Source organism: Jaculus jaculus, chromosome X, assembly GCF_020740685.1.
Source record: "Jaculus jaculus isolate mJacJac1 chromosome X, mJacJac1.mat.Y.cur, whole genome shotgun sequence".
NCBI classification, from domain to species: Eukaryota; Metazoa; Chordata; class Mammalia; order Rodentia; family Dipodidae; genus Jaculus; species Jaculus jaculus.
This window is the reverse complement of record NC_059125.1, coordinates 76,157,576-76,182,437: the sequence shown is the minus strand read 5'-3', so window position 1 is coordinate 76,182,437 and position 24,862 is coordinate 76,157,576. Positions and strand designations below refer to the sequence as shown.

Here is a 24,862-nt window from a genome sequence, read left to right as displayed (position 1 = left end):
GACATTGGTTGTTTTAAAACACTTGCAGTAGTTTATTTTTTTTTCAAATGACATTTTATGAACAAGTTGATATGCAGCAGTCAGTTAATTCAGTATAATCATTTAAATAGAAGCCAGAGGTTTAGAACATCAGACTGTCTGTCATTTTAGTAGTGTTTAAAACTGAGAATCTAACACACCAGGAATTATTTAGGATGCTCTGGGTAAGAATGGTAAGCATGACTTGAGTCTTTTGAAAGGTTGGAGTATTTGTGCTTGCTTTCTTAACCTATGCTCATATCTTTCATTTAACTAACATTTCCTCATAAGTATGTAGTTCATGTTCTTCGATCTTCTTCAAAAGCATATTGTTTGTAATATTATTTCATTGGTATAATGTTAAATGTCATTCACTTGAAAAGGTAGCGCTCACAGACATTGTTAAAAGTTAGTATATGGAGACTATAAGGAAAGGTAATTTCAATTGAAAATTCATATGCTTCAACTAGAAATAAATATTTAGTAACTTCCATGTGTGATACTATGGCTATTATGAATAGTATTTGACTATATAATCCAAAAAATAGGTAGGCTTGGGTTCTTTGAAAAAGTATTTATAGCAGTTACCATTTTGATGAGACAATACACCTAACCAGAGGAAGCTTATGGGAGGAAAAGGTTTGTTTTCACCTTACAGCTTCTAGGGGAAGTTTGATCATGGTGGAGAAAGCATGACAACCACCTGACATCTTCATTCATCATGATAAAGAAAAGCATGGCAGAATAGGGAGATGGGGCATTACATCTCCGCAAGAAGTAGCAGCACCAGGAGAGAGAGAGAGCAAAAGCGAGACAGAAGAATGAGCTAGCTCTGAAATACCAAGTCGGGATGGACTAACAATCCCCAGTGACACATCTTCCAGCAAGACTCCACCTCCCAAAGGCTTCAGCAGCTGTGGACCAAGTAGGAAACTTAATCACAATCACTTGAGGCTATGGGGGCATTTTACATTCAGACAACCACAGTATTCATTGATAATTCAAGGCTGCTGATTTCTCGTGCCCTTTCTACCAGTTGAGATTGCTTGTTTCTAGTGACTGAAAAAAGGACATCATCTCATTTTCAGTCTCCGATCTCCTCAGATTTAATTTTGGAAGTTCTCATACTAATAAAGTAAAAGATAAAAGGTTCATTTATTTTATTTTTATTTATTTCTGAGAGAGAAAGAGAGACAGACAGAGAGAGAGAGAGAGAATGGGCATGGTGCCAGGGCCTCTAGCCACTGTGAAGGAATTCCAGAAGCATGTTGCCACCTTGTGCATCTAGCTTACATGGGTACTGGGGAATTGAACCTGGGTCCTTAGGCGTCATAGACACCTTATTTAACCACTAAGCCATCTCTCTAGCCCAAAAGGTTCATTTATTTTCTTTGTTTTGTTTTGGAAGTGTGTATGTGTGCACATGCATATTCATGTGTGTAGATATGTTTATGTTTGCGAGTGGGTGTGTGCGATGGACAGAGGTTGATATCAAGTATCTCCTTTAGCCACTCTCTATCTTATTCTTTGAGATATGGTGTCTTGGTGAGCCTAGAAGGCACCAGTTCTACTAGACTAGCTAACCAGTGAGGTGCTTGTCTCTGCTAATACAGTGCTGAAATTATTGGCAAATGTCACTATGTCTTACATTTTACATTAGTGTGGAGAATCTAAACACTGGTTCTCATGCTTATATGACAACTGCTTTATCCACTAGGCTGTTACCCAAGCTCATAAGTTTATTTCTAAATAGTCAAATAGTATAATGATTTGTGTTCTCATTTTTAATAATAATAAAAGACAACAGGTTCCTTTATTTTATTTTTATTTATTTCTGAGAGAGAGAGACAGACAGACAGACAGACAGAGAGAATGGGCATGGTACCAGGACCTCTAGCCACTGTGAAGGAATTCCAGAAGCATGTGCCACCTTGTGCATCTAGCTTACGTGGGTACTGGGGAATTGAACCTGGGTACTATGCTCTGTGATAGCTTTTCACATGCCTTCATTCCCTTAGAAAAGTTAGCTGCTTACTGATGTCATTGAGAACACCATGGAAAATAGGGAACTTTAGATAAAATGTACATGACTTGATGCAAGAATTTTGAGTTTCCTCTGCCTATATACCAACATGCACCAATGCCCTGATAATTTGGAGTATTCCCATATTCTTAGGAATTTAAAGAATGAAATCCACAGACCAGAGGGTAGGGTTCAGAAAGATTTCATTATAGTTTAGAGCTGTAAGTAAGGAGAAGTTTAAAACAAGGGAAAAATGAAGGAAGAAAGACAAAGCCCAAGGAGGCAAGACAAGGTTTGGGAAGACCTGAAACTAAGAGGAGGAAGCAAGGCACAATGCTTGCCCAGAGAGGTAAAGTGGGGGGTTGAGAAGCCTACCTTGAGACTCAGGTTGGGGGTTTTTATGAGCCAATGGATGGGCAACTAGTTTAAACAGTCTATTCTGGGCATCAATGTCTACAGTCATGATATCTGTAAAAGTGCAATCTTCCCAGGAATCTTAATATCCTAGGAAGGTAGTGGAAGGACTCCCTAAGGGGGCAAAGATAAGGAAAAGCCAGATCCTTCTGACAATCCTGACCAAAAATGAAGTGTAATGAGTTAGACTTTCCCCAATAGGCAAGGGACAATTTCTACATTTAGCCAAGAGAAGGCTATTCACTGTGGGGTCTGTCACCCCTAACCTGCCTAGCCAATTTCTGTCTCTAATCAATATGTAAAAGTACTATCATCATGAGTAAACAAAATTGACAGTACCTCACTTAGCCCAAGCCATGTTGGCTTGCTTATCTTTATTCTTTTTATTTTTTTTTATTTATTTATTTTCTTTGGTTTTTTTGAGGTACTGTCTCACTCTGGTCCAGGCTGACCTGGAATTAACTCTGTAGTCTCAGGGTGGCCTTGAACTCATGGCTATCCTCCTACCTCTGCCTCCTGAGTGCTGGGATTAAAGGTGTGCGCCACCACACCCAGCTTCTTTATTCTTTTAAAAATAGTTTTTGTTGGAGACTTTAATATATGAACATATTACAAATTAATCATATTCTCATCAGCTTATCCTGTTTTGTCCCCCACTCCCATTTGCACTGAAAGCTTTCCTCAGTGGAGGCGAAGTTATTCACTGGTATTATGAATGCAGCAGTTTGAGTAGGGAGGACAAGGCCTCACACTATGCCTTTCCACTCTGTAGCTTTTACATTCTTTCTACCCCCACTTCCACAATGTTCCTTTAGCCTTGGAGGGAATGTTAGCAGTCTCCTTTATTGTTGAGCTCTTGGCAACCTCCCCTTTTTGTTTTGAGTCTCCATAATATCTATTGTCATCTACATAGAGAAGGTTCTCTGGCTAACACTGAGAACAACACTCATTTAATCTGGCACTTGCAATGGATGCCTTTCCTTTGGGCCTCTATTTTACCATTAGTAAAGCATGAAAGACTTAAGCTGGGTGACACCAAATATCTCTCTGATCTCTAATATGCTGCTGTTTTAAGTTCTAAGAGAAGAAATTAACAATAAGTATAGAACAGACTTTATACTAATATGGTAAGTGACTTTTCATACCAAAATATTCTTTAAGGCTGACTATAAAGCTGAACTCAATATGATGGCCATTGTTAATACTCAATGTCTCTAGACAAATTTATGTAATATTCCAAAACTGTCACTTGAAGTTTATTTTAGAAAGATGACTATTAAAATCTCAATGAAAATTTATTATTTTAAGCAAATTGGTATAGTTGTCTAGAAAATTTCTTTATTCCTAATAAGACTTTCACTGCATAGCAGACTTTTAAAAATTAATATTTTTTGGTGTACAAAAGAGTGAATTTCTTCATGACATTGTATCCATATGTATCATTGTACTTTATGTTCAACGTCCTCCCCCCTTCCTTTGTCACTCTTTCCCCTCCCCTCTGTTTGTGGTCCTTGCCCCAAATTGTCTTCTGGTTTCCTGTTTTATATATATATATATATATATATATATATATATATATATATATATATATGACATATATAATTATATAAGTCTAAATACTACTTAGAGTAGAAAGCATATGAAAGTTATCTTTTACCTGCCTTCTGTCATTTCTCCTCTCCCTTTAAACACTTTCCTTTTCCTAAAGAATTCCTCTTCTACTTTCTTGTGAATACCACTATCTTGGTGTATGGATTGAAATCAACAACCTGACCAAAGGATAAGTTAGCCCAAGTATCCACACTTTAATGATTGGCATATATGCTACTGGGCTATTTAACATGAAGAAAGAATAAAGAATAAACTTACAACATAAATAATGCTATATAAAAACTATTAGCCTCCTTATTTTTATCTTTTTTTGTGTGTGATTTTTCGAAGTAAAGTCTCATTCTAGCCCAGGCTGACCTGGAATTCACTGTGCAGTCTCAGTTTGGCCTCAAACTCACAGTGATCCTCCTACCTCTGCCTCTCTTGCTGGGATTAAAGGCATGTGCCACCACGCCCAATTTTTATCTTTTATAATGAAAAGGATGGGGCAAGAATGCTAATGGACACCTATCACTAATACTTAAAAAGTGCCTGAAAATAAATGATGAATCAGTAACACAGTATTATAATATAAAAATGTATTTAAATTACTTAGATTAATGCTCAGTTATTTCCCCAAATGTTCTGAAGGGTTCAAACTAAAAGACCTTAAGGATCATTTGAACATTAAATTTATCACTTTGTGTTATTGTAAAATTAAGGTAAATAACCAAAATGTAAATTGTACTGATTATTAATCACAGATTAAATCCATGTATAACAAACTAAAGAACTATCCATATTGCTTTGTCAGAAATCTCTTAGAGTAAGTGATATTGCTGGTTAGAACCTAGTAATATTTTTGCTATGCAATGATTGCTTTTCATTGAAATGATCTTTTTTGATTGCATGGTTAACTTATGAACTGGAAGTGAAAAGGGAACAATAGTTGTTGGGTATTATCTTTGTATCAACTGCCATAATCTCATACTTGGCATATTTTATTGCATTTGGCATCATTTATTCAATGCCACAGCATGAGTCATACATATATCTTACGGGTAGTAAACCTGAAGCTTAGGAAGAGCTTGTGATCTCAAAGCCTGATTTGAATCTTCTTTTATGGTTTTCAAATACTTTTGGATTAATAAATTGAATGAACTTTTATTTTAGTGTGAAGCATTTTTGGCAATGGAAATAACTTTAAAGGAATGTTTACTACAATATAATATTTTAAATTAGGGGGGAAGATAGTCCTTTTGATTAACAGAAATTGCTTACCGAATTATTATGTGGAAAGTTAGTTGTTTCTGGTGTCTTTATAAATTCTTTTTACAAATTCACTTCATAAAATTCCAAAAATACTGTGGTTTGTTTTTACTGAAAAGCAATGATAGTAGGCTAGTTTATTATTTTTGTATTTTGGGCAGTGCTAGTAACATCACCATGTTAGGATGTTGGAAGAATTGAAACTTAGTAGTTTACAAATGTGGAATAAATTCTAAAAGAGTAATTTCTTTCCTTTCACTTATGTTTCTTCACTATCTCACTTGATTAATCTTCCCTGATACCTTTTTGATGTGTTGTTTATGAAGTATTTTGACATATCCTCCAGATTATCCAGCACTGGCTAGTGTATTTCATTTACTTTATAAAGCTTTTTACTTAATTTATTAGAAAACTACTGAGTAAATCAATTGCTATTGCTCAATTTCCATGGTATTATCATCACAGTTTTTAATAAAAAGAATCTTCCATATTCTGTCTTTTCTGTAAAGTGTAATTAATTATCTTGTCATTTCTTGGTTTAATCTTTAGGGGTGGAAGTTGTCATCTTAGATCTTTTGATAAATACATTTAAGTTTTATTTTATTTTATTTATTTATTGAAAGCAACAGACAGAGAGAGAAAGAGGGAGAGAGAGACAGAGAGAGAATGGGTGCACAAGGACTTCCAGCCACTGTAAATGAACTCCAGACATGTGCGCCCCCTTGTGCATCTGGCTAACATGGGTCCTGGGGAATCAAGCCTCGAACCAGGGTCCTTAGGCTTCACAGGCAAGCACTTATCTGCTAAGCCATCTCTCCAGCCCTGCATTTAAGTTTTATTGGTTTTCAAAATAATGCAAGTGAATACAGCATATGACCAACACTATCGAAAATATACAAATAACATCTCATACTGTCACTCTTCATTTTTAATGTTGTTATGTGCAGCAGTGCTATTTTCTGTTTTTATGGCCAAAGAGTTTCCATAATATGAATGCAGACAACCTAGGATACATATTTTGAGATTTTATTGGTCTATAGGCAACTTAACAATACTGTAGATTTTATCTACATCTTGTATTTGATTATCCTTTTAGAGATTTTAAAATGCTTTTGTCGGAAATTGGTTTATCTTTGAATTCTCTTATGAAGGGAAAGTCTAGATGGACTTACCCTACTTTATAGCTCAACAGTTTAAGTTAGTTTCCTAGGACTTCTAAGTAATGACATCTGGAACTAAAAACTAATTCCTTTCTCGATTTCTGAAAAGTTTTACTGCATTATTAATTATATCTATTTCTTTTGTGAGTAGATTTCATTAAATATATTACATTATAACAGTAAATATGATGGTATTTTTTGACATCTGAATAATTTTATTCTTTCATTTTCTTTTTTATTTGTAATGATTGTTGTTTGTTTTTTTTTCTTCTGGTTTTCCTTTATTCTTGTTTTGTCAACGTTTCAGGTAGTAATTATTATAGTCCTATATCCATTTTGTATCAATTTATGCATCATTATGCTTTGACTGGTGATTTTTCCATATGAAATAAACAGGTATTATCTCTTTGGTGTCCTTTTTTGTCTGCATATGTTAACAGTTTATACTCTTATATCCCCTTACCCTGATTCTGCTACCCTGGAGAGCCACTTCAGATAGCTGGGGGACCATTCCTCAGAATATTCCTACATACTCTGTGGCTTTTACAATCTTTTCACTCTGCTTCTGTAATGTTTCCTGAGCCATAGCAGGCTTCTTGTCAGTCTGATTCAGTGTTGAATTTTTTGTAGGCTCTGGATTTCTATTTTGATGATCTTTTATTGATCACTGTCTTTCACCATCACCCTGCAGCTGGTTGTCAGGCTAGTAGTAAGGGCAATGTTCATGTCACTGCTTCCTCTACAATTTCTCCTTGGCCCTGGTAGATGCTGTAGAAGTGGCATGTCTTTTGGTGGGCTGTTGGCTATGTTCTTGTCTTATCAATGGATCTTGATTGTCCTCTGTTTTCTCTGCTGTCTGTAAAATGAAACATATTCTGTAAGCAAGACTGAGAGCAACTTGGTTTAAAGGTGTTATACAAAGTTATTTGAGAGACTTTTGATATGCAAGTCCACTCTTATCCAGAGAGCAGTGGAGGCTTCTCTGAAGTCTGTACACCCAGATTTTTAACATATACAACACCACTTTATATTGGCTTAATGTTTGTGCTTTCTGCAAATAATTTTGTTTCTTATTATTATAGCTTTTGCCTATAAACCTTCTTTTTTAATTTTAACTTTTATAAGGCATGATGTTTATCCTGCAGTACAGTAGACTTTGTCTAGAAAATACAATGGAAAGTGTTAGGACCTTCCCACAGAGAAGCTCAAAGGATAAAGTGTATGTAGGTTGAGAATCCCTTGTTCTATAGTATGGGAACAGAAGTGTTTCAGATTTCTTATTTGAAGTTTTTTTTTTTTTAAATTAGTTAGTTTTATACTTAGTGAATATAATCAAGTTGGTACCATTGTTAGCCCCCTCCCTGTCTTCCCCCTTCCACCTGGATCCTCCTTGTTGGGGCTAGCCATCAGTTATGGGTAGGATGAAATACCTGTTTGTATCATGACCCAGTGTGTGGCTCTAACATTCTTTCCACCCCCTCTTCTGTAATTAGTATATAACTGATCAGTGTGCACAATCCAAAATGCTCCAGAATATAACTCTTTTGGGGACTAACAATGTTGTTCAAAAAGTTTAAAGTTTGGGGTTTTTGAATTAAGATGATTGTGCACTAGAGTATCAGAGAAATTACAAAACAGTTGATGAGTGAATAAAAGGTGAACTGCATATGTGTATCCATGGAGTAACTATGGTAAATGTCAATGTATTAAGGAAGAATTCCTGAAATTTCAGATTTTAATTAAAGACATAATACAATTTTTAAGAATAGGATGACTATGGTATTGGCAGAAGGGAAGAATATCCTATAAATACATAGTAAGGAAGAAAAATGGATATTAGGATAAATTGAATGACAGAGGTACCATGTTGGAAAGGAGGTTAAAATGAGTCCAAAGGATGAGTAAAGAGGGGGATTTCTTTTATAGAAAGACAGAGAAAGTTGATAATGATTTACTATTATTATTATTATTTTGTTGTTTTTCCAAAGTAGGGTCTCCACCTAACCCAAGATGAACTGGAACTCACTCTGTACTACCAGACTGGCCTTGAACTCATGTCATTCCTCCTTCTCCTGGTATTAAAGGTGTGCACCAGCACACCCACCTCAGTAAGAGGGAGATTTTTAGAAGATGGTATTCAATGGCTAAAATTATTTCATTACCAGTGAATTTGCATATATTTACTTTTCACACTTATCATATGTAAAGCATTGAGACTAAACATTGAGCAGTAAAGCTGTTCAGCAAAATGTGGGAACTTTCTTCAACAGAAAGTCACAATGCCTGCAAACTGAATGAGGTTGTTGAATCAAGATGATGATGGGCTAAAAATGTTAACTGTAGTAGTGTCTTTGGAAAAGAAGCTTCCAATGGGGTGATAGACACCTGTAATAAAACAGTAGTCACAAAAGAATATTGACGTATCCTGACAGATACATTATAATAGCACAACTCAAACTTTTCATGGCAGTCCCCCCCGCCATTTTACAGAAGGTACCTCTGTTACACAAGTAAGTCCAAACAGACTCTTTGCTAATCATCTTTAGCGATTATTGCCATTGAAGATTTTGTAGGTCACAGATACTATGCCAGTTTCTATCACATGCTCATTTGATGTGCATGCCAGCCTTGATGGCAAGTGCTATTCACATGTTATTTGTGGATCATTTAGGTCTCTGAGAGGATAAATGTTTTTGTTTGTTTGTTTTGTTTTGTTTTGTTTTGTTTTGTTTTGTTTTGTTTTGTTTTGTTTTGTTTTGTTTTTCGAAGAAGTCTCTCACTGTAGCCCAGGCTGACCTGGAATTCACTATGTAGTCTCAGGGTGGCCTGGAACTAACTCATTGTAATCCTTCTACCTCACCCTCCCAGTGCTGGGATTAAAGGTGTGTGCCACTATGCCCTGCTTGGGGATAAATAATTTTAAATTCACAGAGCTAACTACTAATGGGGTCAGGGTTTTAAAGTCTGGCCTTTTGATTCTGAAGGCTGCACTGTGGTGATTTGCTTTTAAAATAAAAATTTCACATCTCCCTTAAATTCTTAAAAAAAAAAAGGTATATGTCTCACAGCCTCCTTAACTTTAAAATATTTCTGTGTATTTTTCAAAGATATATTTCATATTGTATTATAATCTGAACAGATAATTATTTAAGGTATGAGTCACCTATGGCAAACTATATAATGAATTTTAGAAAAGAATGCAATTTACCATCTCAAGTTCAAGCAATATAATAAATGTAGTGGAGGAGAAGTATCAGAAGCATAGCATTTATTGTTGCATTTTGTTATTAGTCAGGACCCTCATGAAGATGCTGAAGAAGCTGGTGCACTGCAAAAAAATCATGCTTCTGTGGTGTGCGGGAACACCACAGATGCTGCAGCTTTTGCCTGCCTGTCCACAGAAGATGAGTCATTAAGCACTGTGAGCTGTGACCTACCTGCAGAACCCACTCCAAGAACTCACCCACAGAGTGCCTTAGAAGTAAAAAAGGCAGAAGCAGCAGGGGAGAAAGAAATCCCAAGTGATAAAACTTCTGGAGAGGAAGGAAGGGAAAATGTGCCTATAGTACAGAATATAGAGCCACCAAAGAAAAATAGAATTACTTACTCACAGATTATTAAAGAAGGCAGGAGATTTAATATTGATTTAGTATCAAAGGTAAGTTTCAATTTTACCTATCTTATCATAGAACAGCGCTGACTTCTAATTGATTGAAATATCATCTAGGCCTGTAAATACATTTTTCTTTGTGTTAGTTTTTGAATTGTAGAGTGTTTGACTTATAAACAGATAGCAAGCAAAATTTTATAACCCATTTGCCATAGCCTTATATGTAGGTTAAAAAGTATTAACGAATATTTAATGTGTTTTATTATCTGTACTAAATATTCTGTAGTAGTGCATAGTTCATTTTAACAATTTCCTAATTCATGGACAGTATGAATTTTATGAAAAGAATAATTCTACTGAATTTGTTTATAAATCTGTCTTCTTAACAGTCAGTTGTATATCGGTTTCTGAGCCTTTGTAAAATTTACCTTCAATGATACATATTCTGAGTAAATTAGTATATTCTTGAAAATCATTTAGTCAGGTTTGAGGGCATTGTCTGATAGCCTTTTATTTACAGTAGCAACCATGGTAGAATATAGGGAAAATGCTTTTGTCTTTGGATGTGTTGCTATCTGAAACTCAAATATTAGTTCACTTTGATTACTGATGAAGTCCCTAGATCATGTGAGATTTCAGTGTTGCATTGGCTTTTTAAAAATAAGGCTATTTCTATATAAAATAATAAATACAGCAAGAAAAAGCATCATAACCATAAAGGGCATTCTACGGGAAAGAGAGCATAGCACATTCCTATCATGTTTTGCTGATGCAATCCTGTATCCTCTCACTCTTGTTCCCTTTGAACTTGGTGCATGGGAATATGAATGTCTTATTACATAGAGCATTGTACTATTTAGATAATCGAGAAAACTAATGGTAATGTCATTACCATTGTAACTCTTTCTAATAAGTAAGCTTGTACCTTTAATAATTATGGAGCCAATATAGTATATAATGCAAAAATCACCAATTATTAAAACCAGGTTTTTTTTTAACTAAGTTGAAGCTTTCTTTTGCCTCTCATCACTCAAATTTCTATGGTAGGTCGCTAAGAAGGTAGTGAAAAAGAGGCTTCATGGTTCATGTATATTATTTCCAAGCTTCTAAACTAAAATTTTAAGATAATTCTCAATGAAATTTGTTTTTACTCTTCCCTAATACCTTACATACCAATAGTTTTTAAGCTGATAGTTAATCTCAAGATTTATCTGAACTTAGAAAATTGAGTTTTGTTTTTTATATTAGTATTTGTAAAATGATGGATGTTGAAAGGTCATTGGATCTCAATTAGTTATATTGATAACCAAATGAGGCTTCTAAAGAACCTGTTTTTCTTTTATCATAAAGCAAAGGCTTAGCAATGTACTTCTAAACTGTAGGGTGCATCAGTTATATAGTATGTTAGGGATAATGTGTCAAATATTATGACATATATAGTCAGGATATTGGGTTAGTTTCTGAAAATATGGTGATTTTGTTTGCATAATGGTGAACTAATATAAGTTTATATCACTTAATTGATCCACATTTACAAAATCCTCTTAGGTTTTCAGACTAATATCACAGATTAAACGTTTGAGCTTCCTCATTTCTTTTTGTAGCAAGTCAATTTTTAAAACTTTTTCCCAGTAATTATTGAGGTCATTTTATATTTTAATTTCTGTTGAGTATAAAGGAATTATTTAAAGTTTTGACAAATCTGACCATATGATTCAACTTAAAATATTATTGGTAATACTGTTTAATATTTATTCTCCCTGTTATTATTTATTGGTGCTACAGAAAGATTCAAAAAACTCACATATATACCAGTAATAAAAATCCTCATTTCTTGAGAAAATCATATTTCATACGAATGTTAAATGCTAGGCAAGTAGGGAGAATTACAGTGCGGCTCTATCACAGAAATGCAACACAAATCCTTTTTAATTTTGCTTCCTTCCTTCCTGCGTGCCTGCCTTCCTGCCTTCCTGGCTTCTGGTAAGATAGGGAAGTGCAAAGAACTCATTTCTTGGAATGACCGGTTTTCCATTTTTGTCAAGAACCCTTAGGTCCTGTTCTATCAAGTCATTCAAATGAAAAAAAGTCAATTAGATGGTAACATAGGGAACATGCTGATAAATTGTAAACCACATTTTTAGCAGATCTGAGGTGGCATTCTGTAACTCAATGCATTAATATTTTCATGATTAAATTTATGACTGTTTACACATATATCAGGAAAAAGAAAGAAGAACCTTTTGTCACTTTGGATCAGGTCTTACTGCCAAGCAAAATATTAAAAAATAATACTTTCAGGTGTGAGATATAAAGTTTGGATTCTGATTTTTAAATAATGAATTACGAGTCACTAATAAACTGGAATATGTTTTATAATATTTATAGATACTTTGCATTGTCTATATAATTTAAATTCTAAAACTATTTGGTTTCTTATTATTTTGCCTTTGATCTTATTGTCTAAAATTCTTTCTACAGCTTTTGTATTCTCGGGGATTACTAATTGATCTTCTCATCAAATCAAATGTTAGTCGATATGCAGAGTTTAAAAATATTACCAGGATTCTTGCATTTCGAGAGGGAAGGGTAGAACAGGTACTGTACATATTTAGCATGTGACGGGTATTTGCTTAAGTTACTACAATTCATTTTGGAAGAATAAGCTTATAAGTACAATAGCTACTTTTTTATTAGGTTTGTACTCTGTGAATACAGTCAAGTTGGTACCATTGTTAGCCTCCTCCCTGTCCATCCCCCCTCTGCAGGGACCCTCCTAGTTGGGGAATATGGGTTGTGCATTGTGGGGTAAGCCCTCAGTTATGGGTAGGAGGCAGTGTCTCTGTGTAGCATGACCCAACATGTGGCTCTGACATTCTTTCTGCCCCCTCTTCTGCAAATTTCCCTGAGCCATGTTGGGTTTGTTTTAGGTCTGCTTCAGTGATGAGGTCATGGGAGCCTCTGTGTCTCTGGATATCTGCTTTGGTAGGAGTTGAGTATTCTGTGTGTTCCTTCATCCTTGTGGTGGTACCAGGTTCACCAAGAAAGTAGCACTCTTGTTCATTTCCCCACTTATTCTTAGTTTCAGCTGGGACCCTTTTGAGATATGATGGGGTGGTTCAGTCCTTAGGATCTGTGTCTATCTGAGAAAGTAAATTCAAATCTTGTATTGTGGACTTTAAATGTAGATAGAAAGATTTGTTCTGTTAAAAAAAATTACTAGTGTTAATTTTTTGAACAGTTGGTCCCCAGACTTGATTTTGATATGACGAAAGTGTTGTTTCATACAGCACTGCTGTATTGGAACTGTCCTTTGTTCCCTATTGGACTTTTAATGGCATGAAGAACAACTTGGAAAAATTGAGTAAGAAAACTCTCAAGCTAATTAGCTTTGTATTTAACAGAGATGCTATTAGCACTGATTGAAGGTGACATGAAACAGTCAGACAAGAAGAGAAATGATAACCTTGTAATATGTAAAGAATAAAAAAGTATAATCTGGAATTCTTATATTCTGCAGAAGCAGTTACATTACTTTAAAATCAAACTGCTTTTCAGGTTCCTTGTTCCAGAGCAGATGTCTTTAATAGCAAACAACTTTCTATGGTAGAAAAACGAATGCTAATGAAATTCCTTACATTTTGTATGGAATATGAAGAGCATCCTGATGATTATCAAGGTATTGCTTTCCATTGACATATGTTCTCCAATCATTTGAACTTTTAGTATGTTTCCTTGATTTTTTTGAACTGATTATTATTCTAAAATTCATTCTATACTATGGTTTCACTTCAGGTGGTATAAATCTTTTGCTTTTTTTTAAAAAATAATATTTATTTATTTGAAAGTGACAGAGAGAGAAAGAGGCAGATAGGGAGAGATAGAATGGGCATGCCAGGCTTCCAGCCACTGAAAACAAACTCCAGACATGTGTGCCCCCTTGTGCATCTGGCTAACATGGGTCCTGGGGAATCGAGCCTTGAACCGTGGTCCTTTGGCTTCACAGACAAGTGTTTAACCACTAAGCCATCTCTCCAGCCCCATCTTTTGATCTTTACTAAAATGAATTCTAACTCTCCAGAACCCAACTAGTTAGCCATAGCAACATGCAATTATGTAAATTAACTAAAATTAAACAAGAAATGTTCATTCCCTCAGTCTTGCTAACCATATTTTCAGTTCTTAGTACCTATGTGCTATGCCAGAGCTTTATTTTTATTTTGTTAGTTAAATACTATTGCCAGCTTCCTTTACTTCCTCTCTTCCTTTCTTTTTTCCTCCCTCCCTCCTTCCATTCCTTGCTTTTTTTCTCTCTTCCTGCCTGTGATTCCATTCTTCATTTCTTATTAATAATAGATAAATAAAACCTGTATATTGTTTTTACTTAGAATCTTGAAACTAATCATTTTGATTAGCAAAAATGCTGCACGGCATATGAGGAAAATCATTGGATTACTTGAGTTATTTTCTGTTCCTGTCTTTGACTTATCTCACTGTGTAAACTTGGAGACAGTTAATTTCTTTTCCCCCATCACTCTCCATGGAGACCCTTCTTTCTTTTGCAGTATTCCCTCTTCTATTTTTTATTTTTATTTTTATTTTTTATTTTTATTTTGGCTTTCTCTATTATCCTTGACAACTTGTTGATAGATTCAGATGCAGGTCTTATACATGAAACAACAGCTGCTGTGAGGTCATGAATACAATGACCACTTTGTGCCTGGAAGACAGTGTTCCAATGCACTACACTCATCCTTTGACACTTACATTTTTTTCCCATTATAGTCCCTGAGCCACTGGAGAGTTGAATACACCATTTTAATATCAAGATATTTCTTTGTAATGCAGTGCATTGGAAATGTTATACAAAATGAAATATTCTATTAGTAGTTTATAGTTACGGTTATAGTTGTAACTTTTTTGTTGTTTTTTTTTTTTGTTGTTGTTGTTTGTTTTGAGGTAGGGTTTCACTGTAGTCCAGGCTGACCTGGAATTCACTATGTAGTCTCAGGGTGGCCTCGAACTCATGGCGATCCTCCTACCTCTGCCTCCCAAGTGCTGAGATTAAAGGCGTGTGCCACCACACCCAGCTTAGTTACAACATTTTTATGGAATTTTAAATTTCTGATTCTTGCTATTAAATTTTCAAATCTATTTGGTACTTCCTGAATGTTCTCTTTAATGGCTATATAAATGTATATCTTCTTGATAAATTTTTAATAGCTTAAATAATTTCCATAAAGTTTTATCATTTTTGATAGGATTATAGTTCTGCATTACATTGTTTCTGCTAATTCATTTTGTTATTAGTTTATCAGGGGTCCTCATTTTTTGAGGAATGATGATGTCCCTGTTTCTATCAGCCAAATATAATTTAGTTCCAGTGTGTTTTAGTAAAAGTTCATTTTTCTGGTTTTTTCCTATGTTTTAATAAGAAGCATATACTTAACAAAAGTCGTATACTACTATGTCATTTTTATTTAATATTTTTAAATACAGTTATAGAATTTTCTATAGCTTAAATGTTAATAAACTAATATTATTCCCAGCCATAATAAATCATTGAGCTATTAAATGTTTTTCTGGATTTTTGTATCTATAAACTAAATATTAATAAATTTTAATAACATATAATCTACTTGGGATACTGATTTTTTTCTCTTCTGAAAGTACTTGTATTTATTTGAGAGAGAAAAAAAGTATGGACACACCAGGATCTCTTGGTACTGCAAACAAACTCCAGATGCATGTGCCACTTTGCATGGCAGGGTTTTTGTGGGTACTGGGTTTTAAACCCAGGCTGACAGGTTTTGCAAGCAAGTACCTTTAACCACTGAGCCATCTCTCCATCCCTGATATTATTTCTTTTATTCTTAAGACCAATAGCTTATGTTCTAACAGTGTTAATAGTACCATCATTTCCCTTTGTGAAGTCTTTTAGACAGACTTGATTATATTCATACAGGACACTTTTAAATAGAAGCTTAGTTTTGATTTTAAATGATAACATTTCAGGCTGGAGAGATGGCTTAGTGGTTAAGCACTTGCCTGTGAAGCCTAAGCACACCGGTTCGAGGCTCGATTCCCCAGGACCCACGTTAGCCAGATGCACAAGGGGGCCCGCGCATCTGGAGTTCGTTTGCAGTGGCTGGAAGCCCTGGAGCATCCATTCTCTCTTTTTCTCTGTCTGTTTCTCTCTGTCTGTCACTCTCAAATAGATAAGAATAAACAAAAAAATTTAAATGATAACATTTTATCTTTCTTTTTATAGCATCTGAGGAAATTACTTTTTCTGAATATTTGAAGACTCAAAAATTAACACCCAACCTACAGTATTTTGTTCTGCATTCAATTGCAATGACATCAGAGACAAGCAGCAGTACTGTAGATGGTCTGAAAGCTACCAAAAACTTCTTGAATTGTCTTGGGCGATATGGCAACACTCCATTTTTGTTTCCTTTATATGGCCAAGGAGAACTCCCCCAATGTTTCTGCAGGTAAGTTTAAGAATACTTTTGTGATCTTTTGTAAAGAAATTCTTTATTTTTATTTTATTTTTTATTTTTCTGAATATTTCATTATTGTTTATTTGAGACGTGGAGGAGAATGGGCAAGCCAGGGCCTTTTGCCACTGAAAACTCCAGATACTTGAACCACAATATGCATCTAGCTTATGTGTGTTCTGAGGATTTGAACTTGGGTCCTGCAGTCAAGTACCTTAACCACTAAGCAATCCTTCCAATCCTACAATGTTTGTTTTCTGGGGGGGGGGGTATTGTTTTGCAGTATGGTCTTAGTCTAGCCCAGACTGACCTGGAATTCAGGCTGACCTGGAACTAACAGCCATCCTACTTCCTCTGTCTCACAAGTGTGGCAGGGCGTGTGCCATCACTTCCTACCTAAAGGAAATTCTTGAGTAACATTTAAAACTTGGACAAAGCTGAATGTGGTGATGTCTATCTGTAATATTCTCCTATACATATGAGATATATAGCAAGTTTGACAGTGGCCTGGACTATATGAAACCTTATTGCACTCAACAGAGGGGAAGGAGAAGGAAAGAGAGATTCACTATATACAATCATAGATTTCATTATATATAGATTTTCTTTCGCTTTCTAGATCTCTTTTATTTTCTTTTTTTAAAAATTAATTTATTAGTTTTCTTTTCAGCAAATACAGGCAGTTTGGTACCATTGTTTAGGCTCATACATGATCTACCCCCTCCCGATAGACCTTCCTTGTTGCTGTAAATGGGTTGTGCATCATGGAGTTAGTCCACAGTTATTGGTACGATAAATGTCTCTGCATATCATGACCCAACATGTGACTCTGACATTCTTTCCGCCCCTTCTTCCGCAAAATTTCCCTGAGCCATGTTGGGTTCATTTTTGGTCTGCTTCAGTGATGAGGTGTTGGGGGCCTCTGAGGCTCTGGCTCTCTGATTTGGTAGGAGTTGATTTTTCTCTGCGTTGGTCTCCTTCCCCTTTGTGCTGGTATCCGGTTCACAGGAAAACATCACCCTTGCTTGTTTCACCAATTGTCCTTAGTTTCAGTTGGGCCCCTTTTGAGGTATGTTGGGGCAGCTCTCTCCTTAGGATCTGCATCTACCTGAAAAAGAGAAGCAGATTCTCCAACGGAGAATAAGTTAGTACCCATAAAATTGAGATAACACTTTGTTTTTTGATAGAGAGTTTAATAGGTGTAGGCCCTTGTGTAGCCCATGATTGATGGTAGCTTTATATTGGAGAGTGGGCTTATGTTTGGATATGGTTCTAACTTGTTTCCCAGCTCCAGCTATGGGTCCCATACCACTGAGGGGATCAGTTAGCCAAATCAAGAACAGTTGGTTCCCCACCATGGCTGTGTGCCACTATTGCACTTGTGTGGGCAGCACACCAGGATATTTGTTGCTAATTAGGTTAGACCATGAGTTTCTTGGACAGATATAGGTCATTTCCCCCAGTTGCCCATGTAGCACCTTCTGGCACTAGACACGCTGACTGTCTGGGGACTGACTCTCTCCTGGCTTCCAGCCATGCCGTTCCATTTTACGGGTCAGCTGCATATGGAGTCTTCAGCAATAGGGTCTTACCACTGACCTTTGGTGGGTCATCAAGTACTCTGACAGAAGTCTGTCATTGTTTTGGGAAACCTTGTAGGTTTCTCTGATCAAAAGTTCATTGTGGATGATAGCCCCATGCTGGTAGTGGGGGTTATAGGTCAGTGCCCACTAAGAATATGAGGAAAAACATAACTAATATCCAAGAGTTACAGAGGAGACAGGGAGAGGGGCACATAGAGGGAGGAAAGATACCCTAATCATCAGAGAAATGCAAATTAAAACAACTATGAGATTCCACCTTACCCCAATAAGGATAGCCAACATCAAAAAATCAAATGAAAATAAATGCTGGCGAGGATGTGGAGAAGCAGGAACACTCATCCACTATTGGTGGGAATGTAGGATGGTGCAACCACTTTTTTTAAATTTGACAAGTATATCTTTCTGTTCTATTTGTCCAGGATCAATTAACTTTGTTTTATCATGTTGTATATTTCTCCTGTGTGTTCATTTTGACTCATCTTTCTTTAAACATTTCATATTTTACATTCTCATTCAGTTATCTTCAAAGTTCATAGCGGCTAAGTATGGCATATTTTATTTCTACTGATGTATGTTACAGCCTTATTTCTTGTGAAATATTTTTCTTTACAAGTTTACATCTATCTGATTCTAATATGAGCACTCAAATTAAGGGTACCTTCTCGAGGTACCTGATTCACCAACAAGGCTCTGTAATCTTGTACAGTGTAAATAACTTACGGGTTCTTTGCAAGGATCTTCACTAAGAAATGGAGTCCATTATAACTCCCTCATGGATATATTGATTGATTCAGGCTTTTAAATTTTAATTTTCCAAGGCAATGTTTCTTGTGCAATATTTTTTACTTCAAGTCAGGTATAGTGTGTTTGGGTGTTTGAGGGGATGGGGTATTCATCATGAGCAGATGATAGTATTTCTTTAGTCTCAGTTGTGATGTAAGAATTATATTCCTAGTAATGTCAAGCTTATGCTATGAACAGGAGGTCCTGTCACAGGGTTCAGTAAAATTTATTCCTGGAAACTCACATTTATATTTCCTAAAGTTTAGATAGGGTGAATGGAAGTCAGAATGTTACACATTTCTGAGCAACTAATTTCTGAGTGTTACATGTCTATATATTTCCAAACAAACTCTTCATACTTTGACTGCAGGTCAAAGTGGGATGAATAGAGTGTGGTGGGTCTCTTCGACAACAGAACTTCTCTATCAATTGAAAGTAAGAAGGGAGTTTTTTCCTTAGTCACTCTATCTCTGTTTGCATGCAATTAAATTTTTCATGAAAATAATGCTGTTTTTCTCATATTGCCAAATTCACTCCTACAAAATTCACAGTAAGGAACAAAGACAGAATGAAAAAGTCCTTATGAAGTAAACTGAAGCTTACTAGCTTCCTTAGAAAAATAGCGTTCAAAGCCAGGCATGGAAACATAATAATTGTAATCATATTTTTCACAAGGCAAAGTAGCAGGGCCTATATGCATTCAAGGACAGCCTGTATAGCATAAAATTATTATAAGACCCTGTATCAAAGAAACAACAGCAACAAAAATCATATAATGCAGGTTGAAAAAGTACTTGTCTAAAAAAATTGAATTCTTAGATGTCCTCAATTTTGAAGTTTTTTTTTGTTTTTTTTTTTTTTTTTGAGGCAAGGTCTCCTTCAAGCACAGACTGTCATAGAACTTACTCTGTAGCTCAGACTGGCCTTGAATTCAAGGTGATCCTTGTACCTCAGCTTTTTGAGTGCTGATATTAAAGGTTCATGCCACAATACCCTGCAAGTTTGAAATTTTTGAGTGCTGAGAGCAGAAAATTACATAGTTAACCATAGGTAATAGTCTAAACACTGGTGCAATAAATATATTAAAATTACCTTCATAGTGCATATTAGGTATATATTAAGCTGAAATAAATTTTATGTATAGTCTTGGGTATCATCACTAATCTATTTTTTCTATATTATAAATATTCCCAAGTATGATAAAAGAATCCAAAATCTGAAACTTATCAGAAGTATTCCAGATAAGGCAGAGTCTGTGTTTAACATGTTTCTGCATTTCGCGCTAAATTTCTCTATTTTTCATGTGACTTTATTTTAATGTTTATTAAAAATATCCCTCATCCTGTCATATTTGATGTGTACTTTAGGAAATGATGTAATAAACTGGATATATAGTAGAAACAATAAAAATCCCTTTCCTTGTGATGTTCAAAGTATTATTTTAACCTGCTAAGTAGTTTTTTGGTAATTAAGAAACCTGTGGATTCTTTCTGCACTTTATATACATGGTAGTATTTGTGAGTTGTAATAAAATACATTTAGTAGGTCTAAGGATATTAACCATTTTTTAAAATTTTATAACTGATTCACTGCATAATGCACTATACTTTCATGTAAATATTGTTCTGTTTATATCCTAAACTAGTAACACTACCACCATCTATACATCATAGCCTACACATTTTATCACCAGGTTATCAGAATAAGGTGTCACCTGGTCTGTGATTTCTAACCACTATTCTATATTCTGTTTTAATATAAGCCTCTTAAGCATTTCTCACAGCCAGTTACAGCATGTTCTCATCAAGGCTACTGTTATAAATGGCATACATGCATATTTATATGAAAGATTCAAAGACATTTGTAAGTCATAACCTTGCATCCTAAATGAATTCTTTGTAAGTAGTATAACATTTTAACTGCTAGAGATAACTTTCATGAATAAACAACTTTTGGGACTTTTATCATTCTAAACAGGTAGGCTTTTTAGTAAAGAAATGAAGCTTATTTATTGTGTTACCTATTCCCTATTAATATGCCAGGACATATAATCAGGACCATATTGGAAGGAAACTCATCAGAACTACATGTTTTTTGTAGTCCAACAAGCCTTAGAATTTTCCTATGTATGACTTGATTAATATTTTTTCTGGCATGCTGGACAGGAATATGTATATAGTACATTGGGTTTTAATCTGTCATATATTTCATCCAAACACATTCACTTTTAAGCACCTAGCTACACTAATCTATCTCTAACTATGCTAAAATGCTAGCTAACTAACATAATAACTTGTAGTTCAGGATGGGTTTTGTAATACTGTGTTATATTTCAACAAAATAAAAAAAATGTAGTGATAACCATGGGACCAAAGTACATTTTTTATAGATAAATCTGGACTGCTCACAGAGATTTATGGGAATTGAGAACAAAAAGTAGTGTTTTTAACAGTTTACTATGTAATTTTAATCTTTTGTTCTTTGGTGATCTATATGTGATTTCAGTTTCCCCTTTAATGTGAATAATTGAGGTGTTTCAATTTTAGAACATTTTATATATATATATATATATATATATATATATATATATATATATATATGTATACACACACATTATACATAGATATGAGTAGATATCTATGTCTACCTGTCTATCTGTCTATCTATATCTATACCCACATGCTTTCAAATAAATTATAACACCAAACACTTATTTTAATTTTTTTTGTGTATTTATTTGAGAGCAACAGAGAGAGAGAGAGAGAGAGAGAATGGGCACGCCAGGGCCTCCAGCCACTGAAAACAAACTCTAAACACATGTGCCCTCTTGTGCATCTGGCTAACTTGGGTCCTGGGGAATCAAGCCTTGATCCGGGGTCCTTAGGCTTCACAGGCAAGTGCTTAACCACTAAGCCATCTCTCCAGCCCAACACCAAACACTTTTTAACCAGTGGTTAATTTCATCCTTTCCCTACATAATGTAGTGACAAATAACATAGTTGCAAGAAGAAAATTTTCCTGTTAACTTAGGAAAATGTATGAGAAAAGCCCAAATATGAGAATGCTGATCAGGATTTTTTTTTAAATTATTTATTTATTTATTTGAGAGCGACAGACACAGAGAGAAAGATAGATAGAGGGAGAGAGAGAGAGAATGGGCGCGCCAGGGCTTCCAGCCTCTGCAAACGAACTCCAGACGCGTGTGCCCCCTTGTGCATCTGGCTAACGTGGGACCTGGGGAACCGAGCCTCGAACTGGGGTCCTTAGGCTTCACAGGCAAGCGCTTAACCGCTAAGCCATCTCTCCAGCCCCTGATCAGGATTTTTGAAGCAGAGAGATGGAAAGGCAAGGGAATCTTCCATTTGATGCCAGAACTATACCCCTAATAGAACACACAGATAATGCTTTGATTTAGTCATAATCATGTGATTTGCTTCTAATAGAAACTATATGCTATTTTATAGTGTTGTATGTTTTTGTCATAACTGTCACAGTCTTTTATTGTGTAGATACATATTTTTCACATATTCAGATTATGTCACAAATATTGGGAGTAACAATAAACTTTGAAAATTAGAGAGCATACTTTAGGAGAGTACACTTGCAGTAAATATTTGTAAGTAAAAGTTATAGCAGATCATCAACCACAGATTATTTTCTGAATTACAGTTTTAGATATGAACTGTTGTTTTGAACTTGGGATAATTAAAAAAAAAGCCCATGAACACATCTAATTACTGTTTGTCATCTACCATGATGTCGGAAGTAGTATATTAGACATGAGTTCTGCAGTTTCCCAGAAATGCACATTGCATCTTTGAATATTTTGGTATAATTGGTTTGAAAGTGGTTATCATCACACTAGCATACTCCCAAGAATGGTAGTAAATTATGTGAGGACACCATTCGCAAGCTTATATATAGAAATGCATGCTAGTTGATCATTTTATTTTCTGGTCTGGTCAGAACCTGTCATTTAGAAGTAGGAAAGCAGATGCAAAAAGATCTTGACTTTTAAAATGTTTTTACTTTTATTTTTATTTATTTATTTAACAGATAATGAGGGAGAGAGAGTGAAAGAATGGGCACGCCAGGGCCTCCAGCCACTGCAAACGAACTCCAGATATGTGCACTTCCTTGTGCATCTGGCTAATGTGGGCCCTGGGGAATCGAACCTGGGTCCTTTGGCTTTGCAGGCAAATGCCTTAACTGCTAAACCATCCCTCCAACCAAAGATCTTGACTTTTAGACAAACCTTAGCTACATGGCAGATATTCAGTTCAAAGCGCAAATCAGAAGATCAGTTCATTTTATTGACTGCTTTGTAGTTTCTTTTGTAGAAATCATAGTGAAAAACATCTTTGAGAACTAAGTTGCTTAGTTCCTTTTGTAATAACTGACTTATTTTTTTCTTTACGGAATTTTTTTTTTCAGTCTTGAGGCATTTTTAAACTTGGATCAATATATTAAAATAGGAACTCTTAAAGTTAGACAAAGTTTATACTGTTGGAAAACTGAACACTTTTGTGTGCATTTGGATTTGAAGTTAGAGAGGACAAAATTGAAGTAGATTTTGATGAGTACTTCATTGCTTTTGCCTCTAAAAAGTTGGAATTAGATTTTTTTCTTTAACAGCAATTTTCTTAATCATTTGCTTGTAAAAATCAGCCTCCTATATTGGGACTAAAAACCTAGACTTGGAAATACACTTAAAATTATTTTGACTGGCTGTTTATTTTTTTATTTTTGTATTCTTTGAATACAGTCAAGTTGGTACCATGGTTAACCTCCTCCCTGTCCTTCCCCTCCACAGGGATCCTCCTTGTTGGGGCATATGGTTGTCTAATTTTATAACTTAAGAAATTTAAAATAAGAGAATGAGGTTGGAAACCCGATCTTGTGATATATATATATATATATATTTATTAATTATGTTCATACTTAGTGTGTAAACAGCCATGTTGGTATCATTGTTAGCCTTCTCCCTGTCCTTCCTCCTCTGCAGGAACCCTCCTCATTGGAGATTGTGGGTCATGCATTTTGGGGATAGCCATTTTACGATTGATCTATTACATAATTTATAAACATTTTTTGAAAAAAGTTTATAATAAAATATGTTATTTTTGTATTTCCTTTTATTTATGTTTTTGCATTGCTATGGTTCCATTCTCTGTTATTGATAATTTTTACTTTCCAATGAAATTGGAAAGAAAAGTCCATCTTCGTAGAGTTCTAGAAATATAATCTAATTCTGTTTGATTCTTAAGTCTCAGACTTGTTGCTTTGCAATATTGCAGCCGATGAGAGCTGTATTCTTCAATAGGGTACATTGGTCTTTGGAATTTATATATGCATAATGTTATATATGTCTCTCTATAAAAAGGTCTTCATAGTTTCATCTGAATTTTACAGGAATCTATGATTTAAAAGAATCATGAGCCCTTGTTAATGGATTTTGAAATTTTAATATTTTTGTTACTCTTGAAGAGCTCATGAGAACAAGAGGTTCTAAGGAATAAATAGTGGAGTACTTAAGGGATTTAAAGACCTGTGATGGGACTCAAAGCATAGAAAACTTGAACAATATCCTTTGCTTAATGGTTGTACATCTTTGGCCAGGTTATTTGATCTGTTTGTGTTTAATTGAAGATATTAGTGATACCTAAATTATAGATTGTGAGGAATAAAATGAATTAATGTCTAAAATATGTTTCCATTACTACATATTTTAAAATGTTATATAAGTATTAGCTATCATTACTACTATTATTATGTCACTGCGATTATTTTGATTATCATTGCTGCTGCTCTTAAGAATTAAAGTTTAACCGGGCATGGTGGTGCACGCCTTTAATCCCAGCATTCGGGAGTCAGAGGTAGGAGGATTG

At 35.0% G+C, this 24,862-nt stretch overlaps 1 protein-coding gene across 1 annotated transcript in view; it reads left to right on the top strand.

Annotated features, from left to right (window-relative positions):
* Window positions 1-24,862, top strand: part of Chm (CHM Rab escort protein) — a 193,946-nt gene that overhangs the window by 93,349 nt on the left and 75,735 nt on the right. The window contains exons 5-8 of the mRNA XM_004669613.2: window positions 9,766-10,132; window positions 12,566-12,682; window positions 13,643-13,763; window positions 16,356-16,581. Coding sequence (XP_004669670.1) covers window positions 9,766-10,132; window positions 12,566-12,682; window positions 13,643-13,763; window positions 16,356-16,581 — 831 coding nt within the window. The remainder of the gene's footprint in view (window positions 1-9,765; window positions 10,133-12,565; window positions 12,683-13,642; window positions 13,764-16,355; window positions 16,582-24,862) is intronic.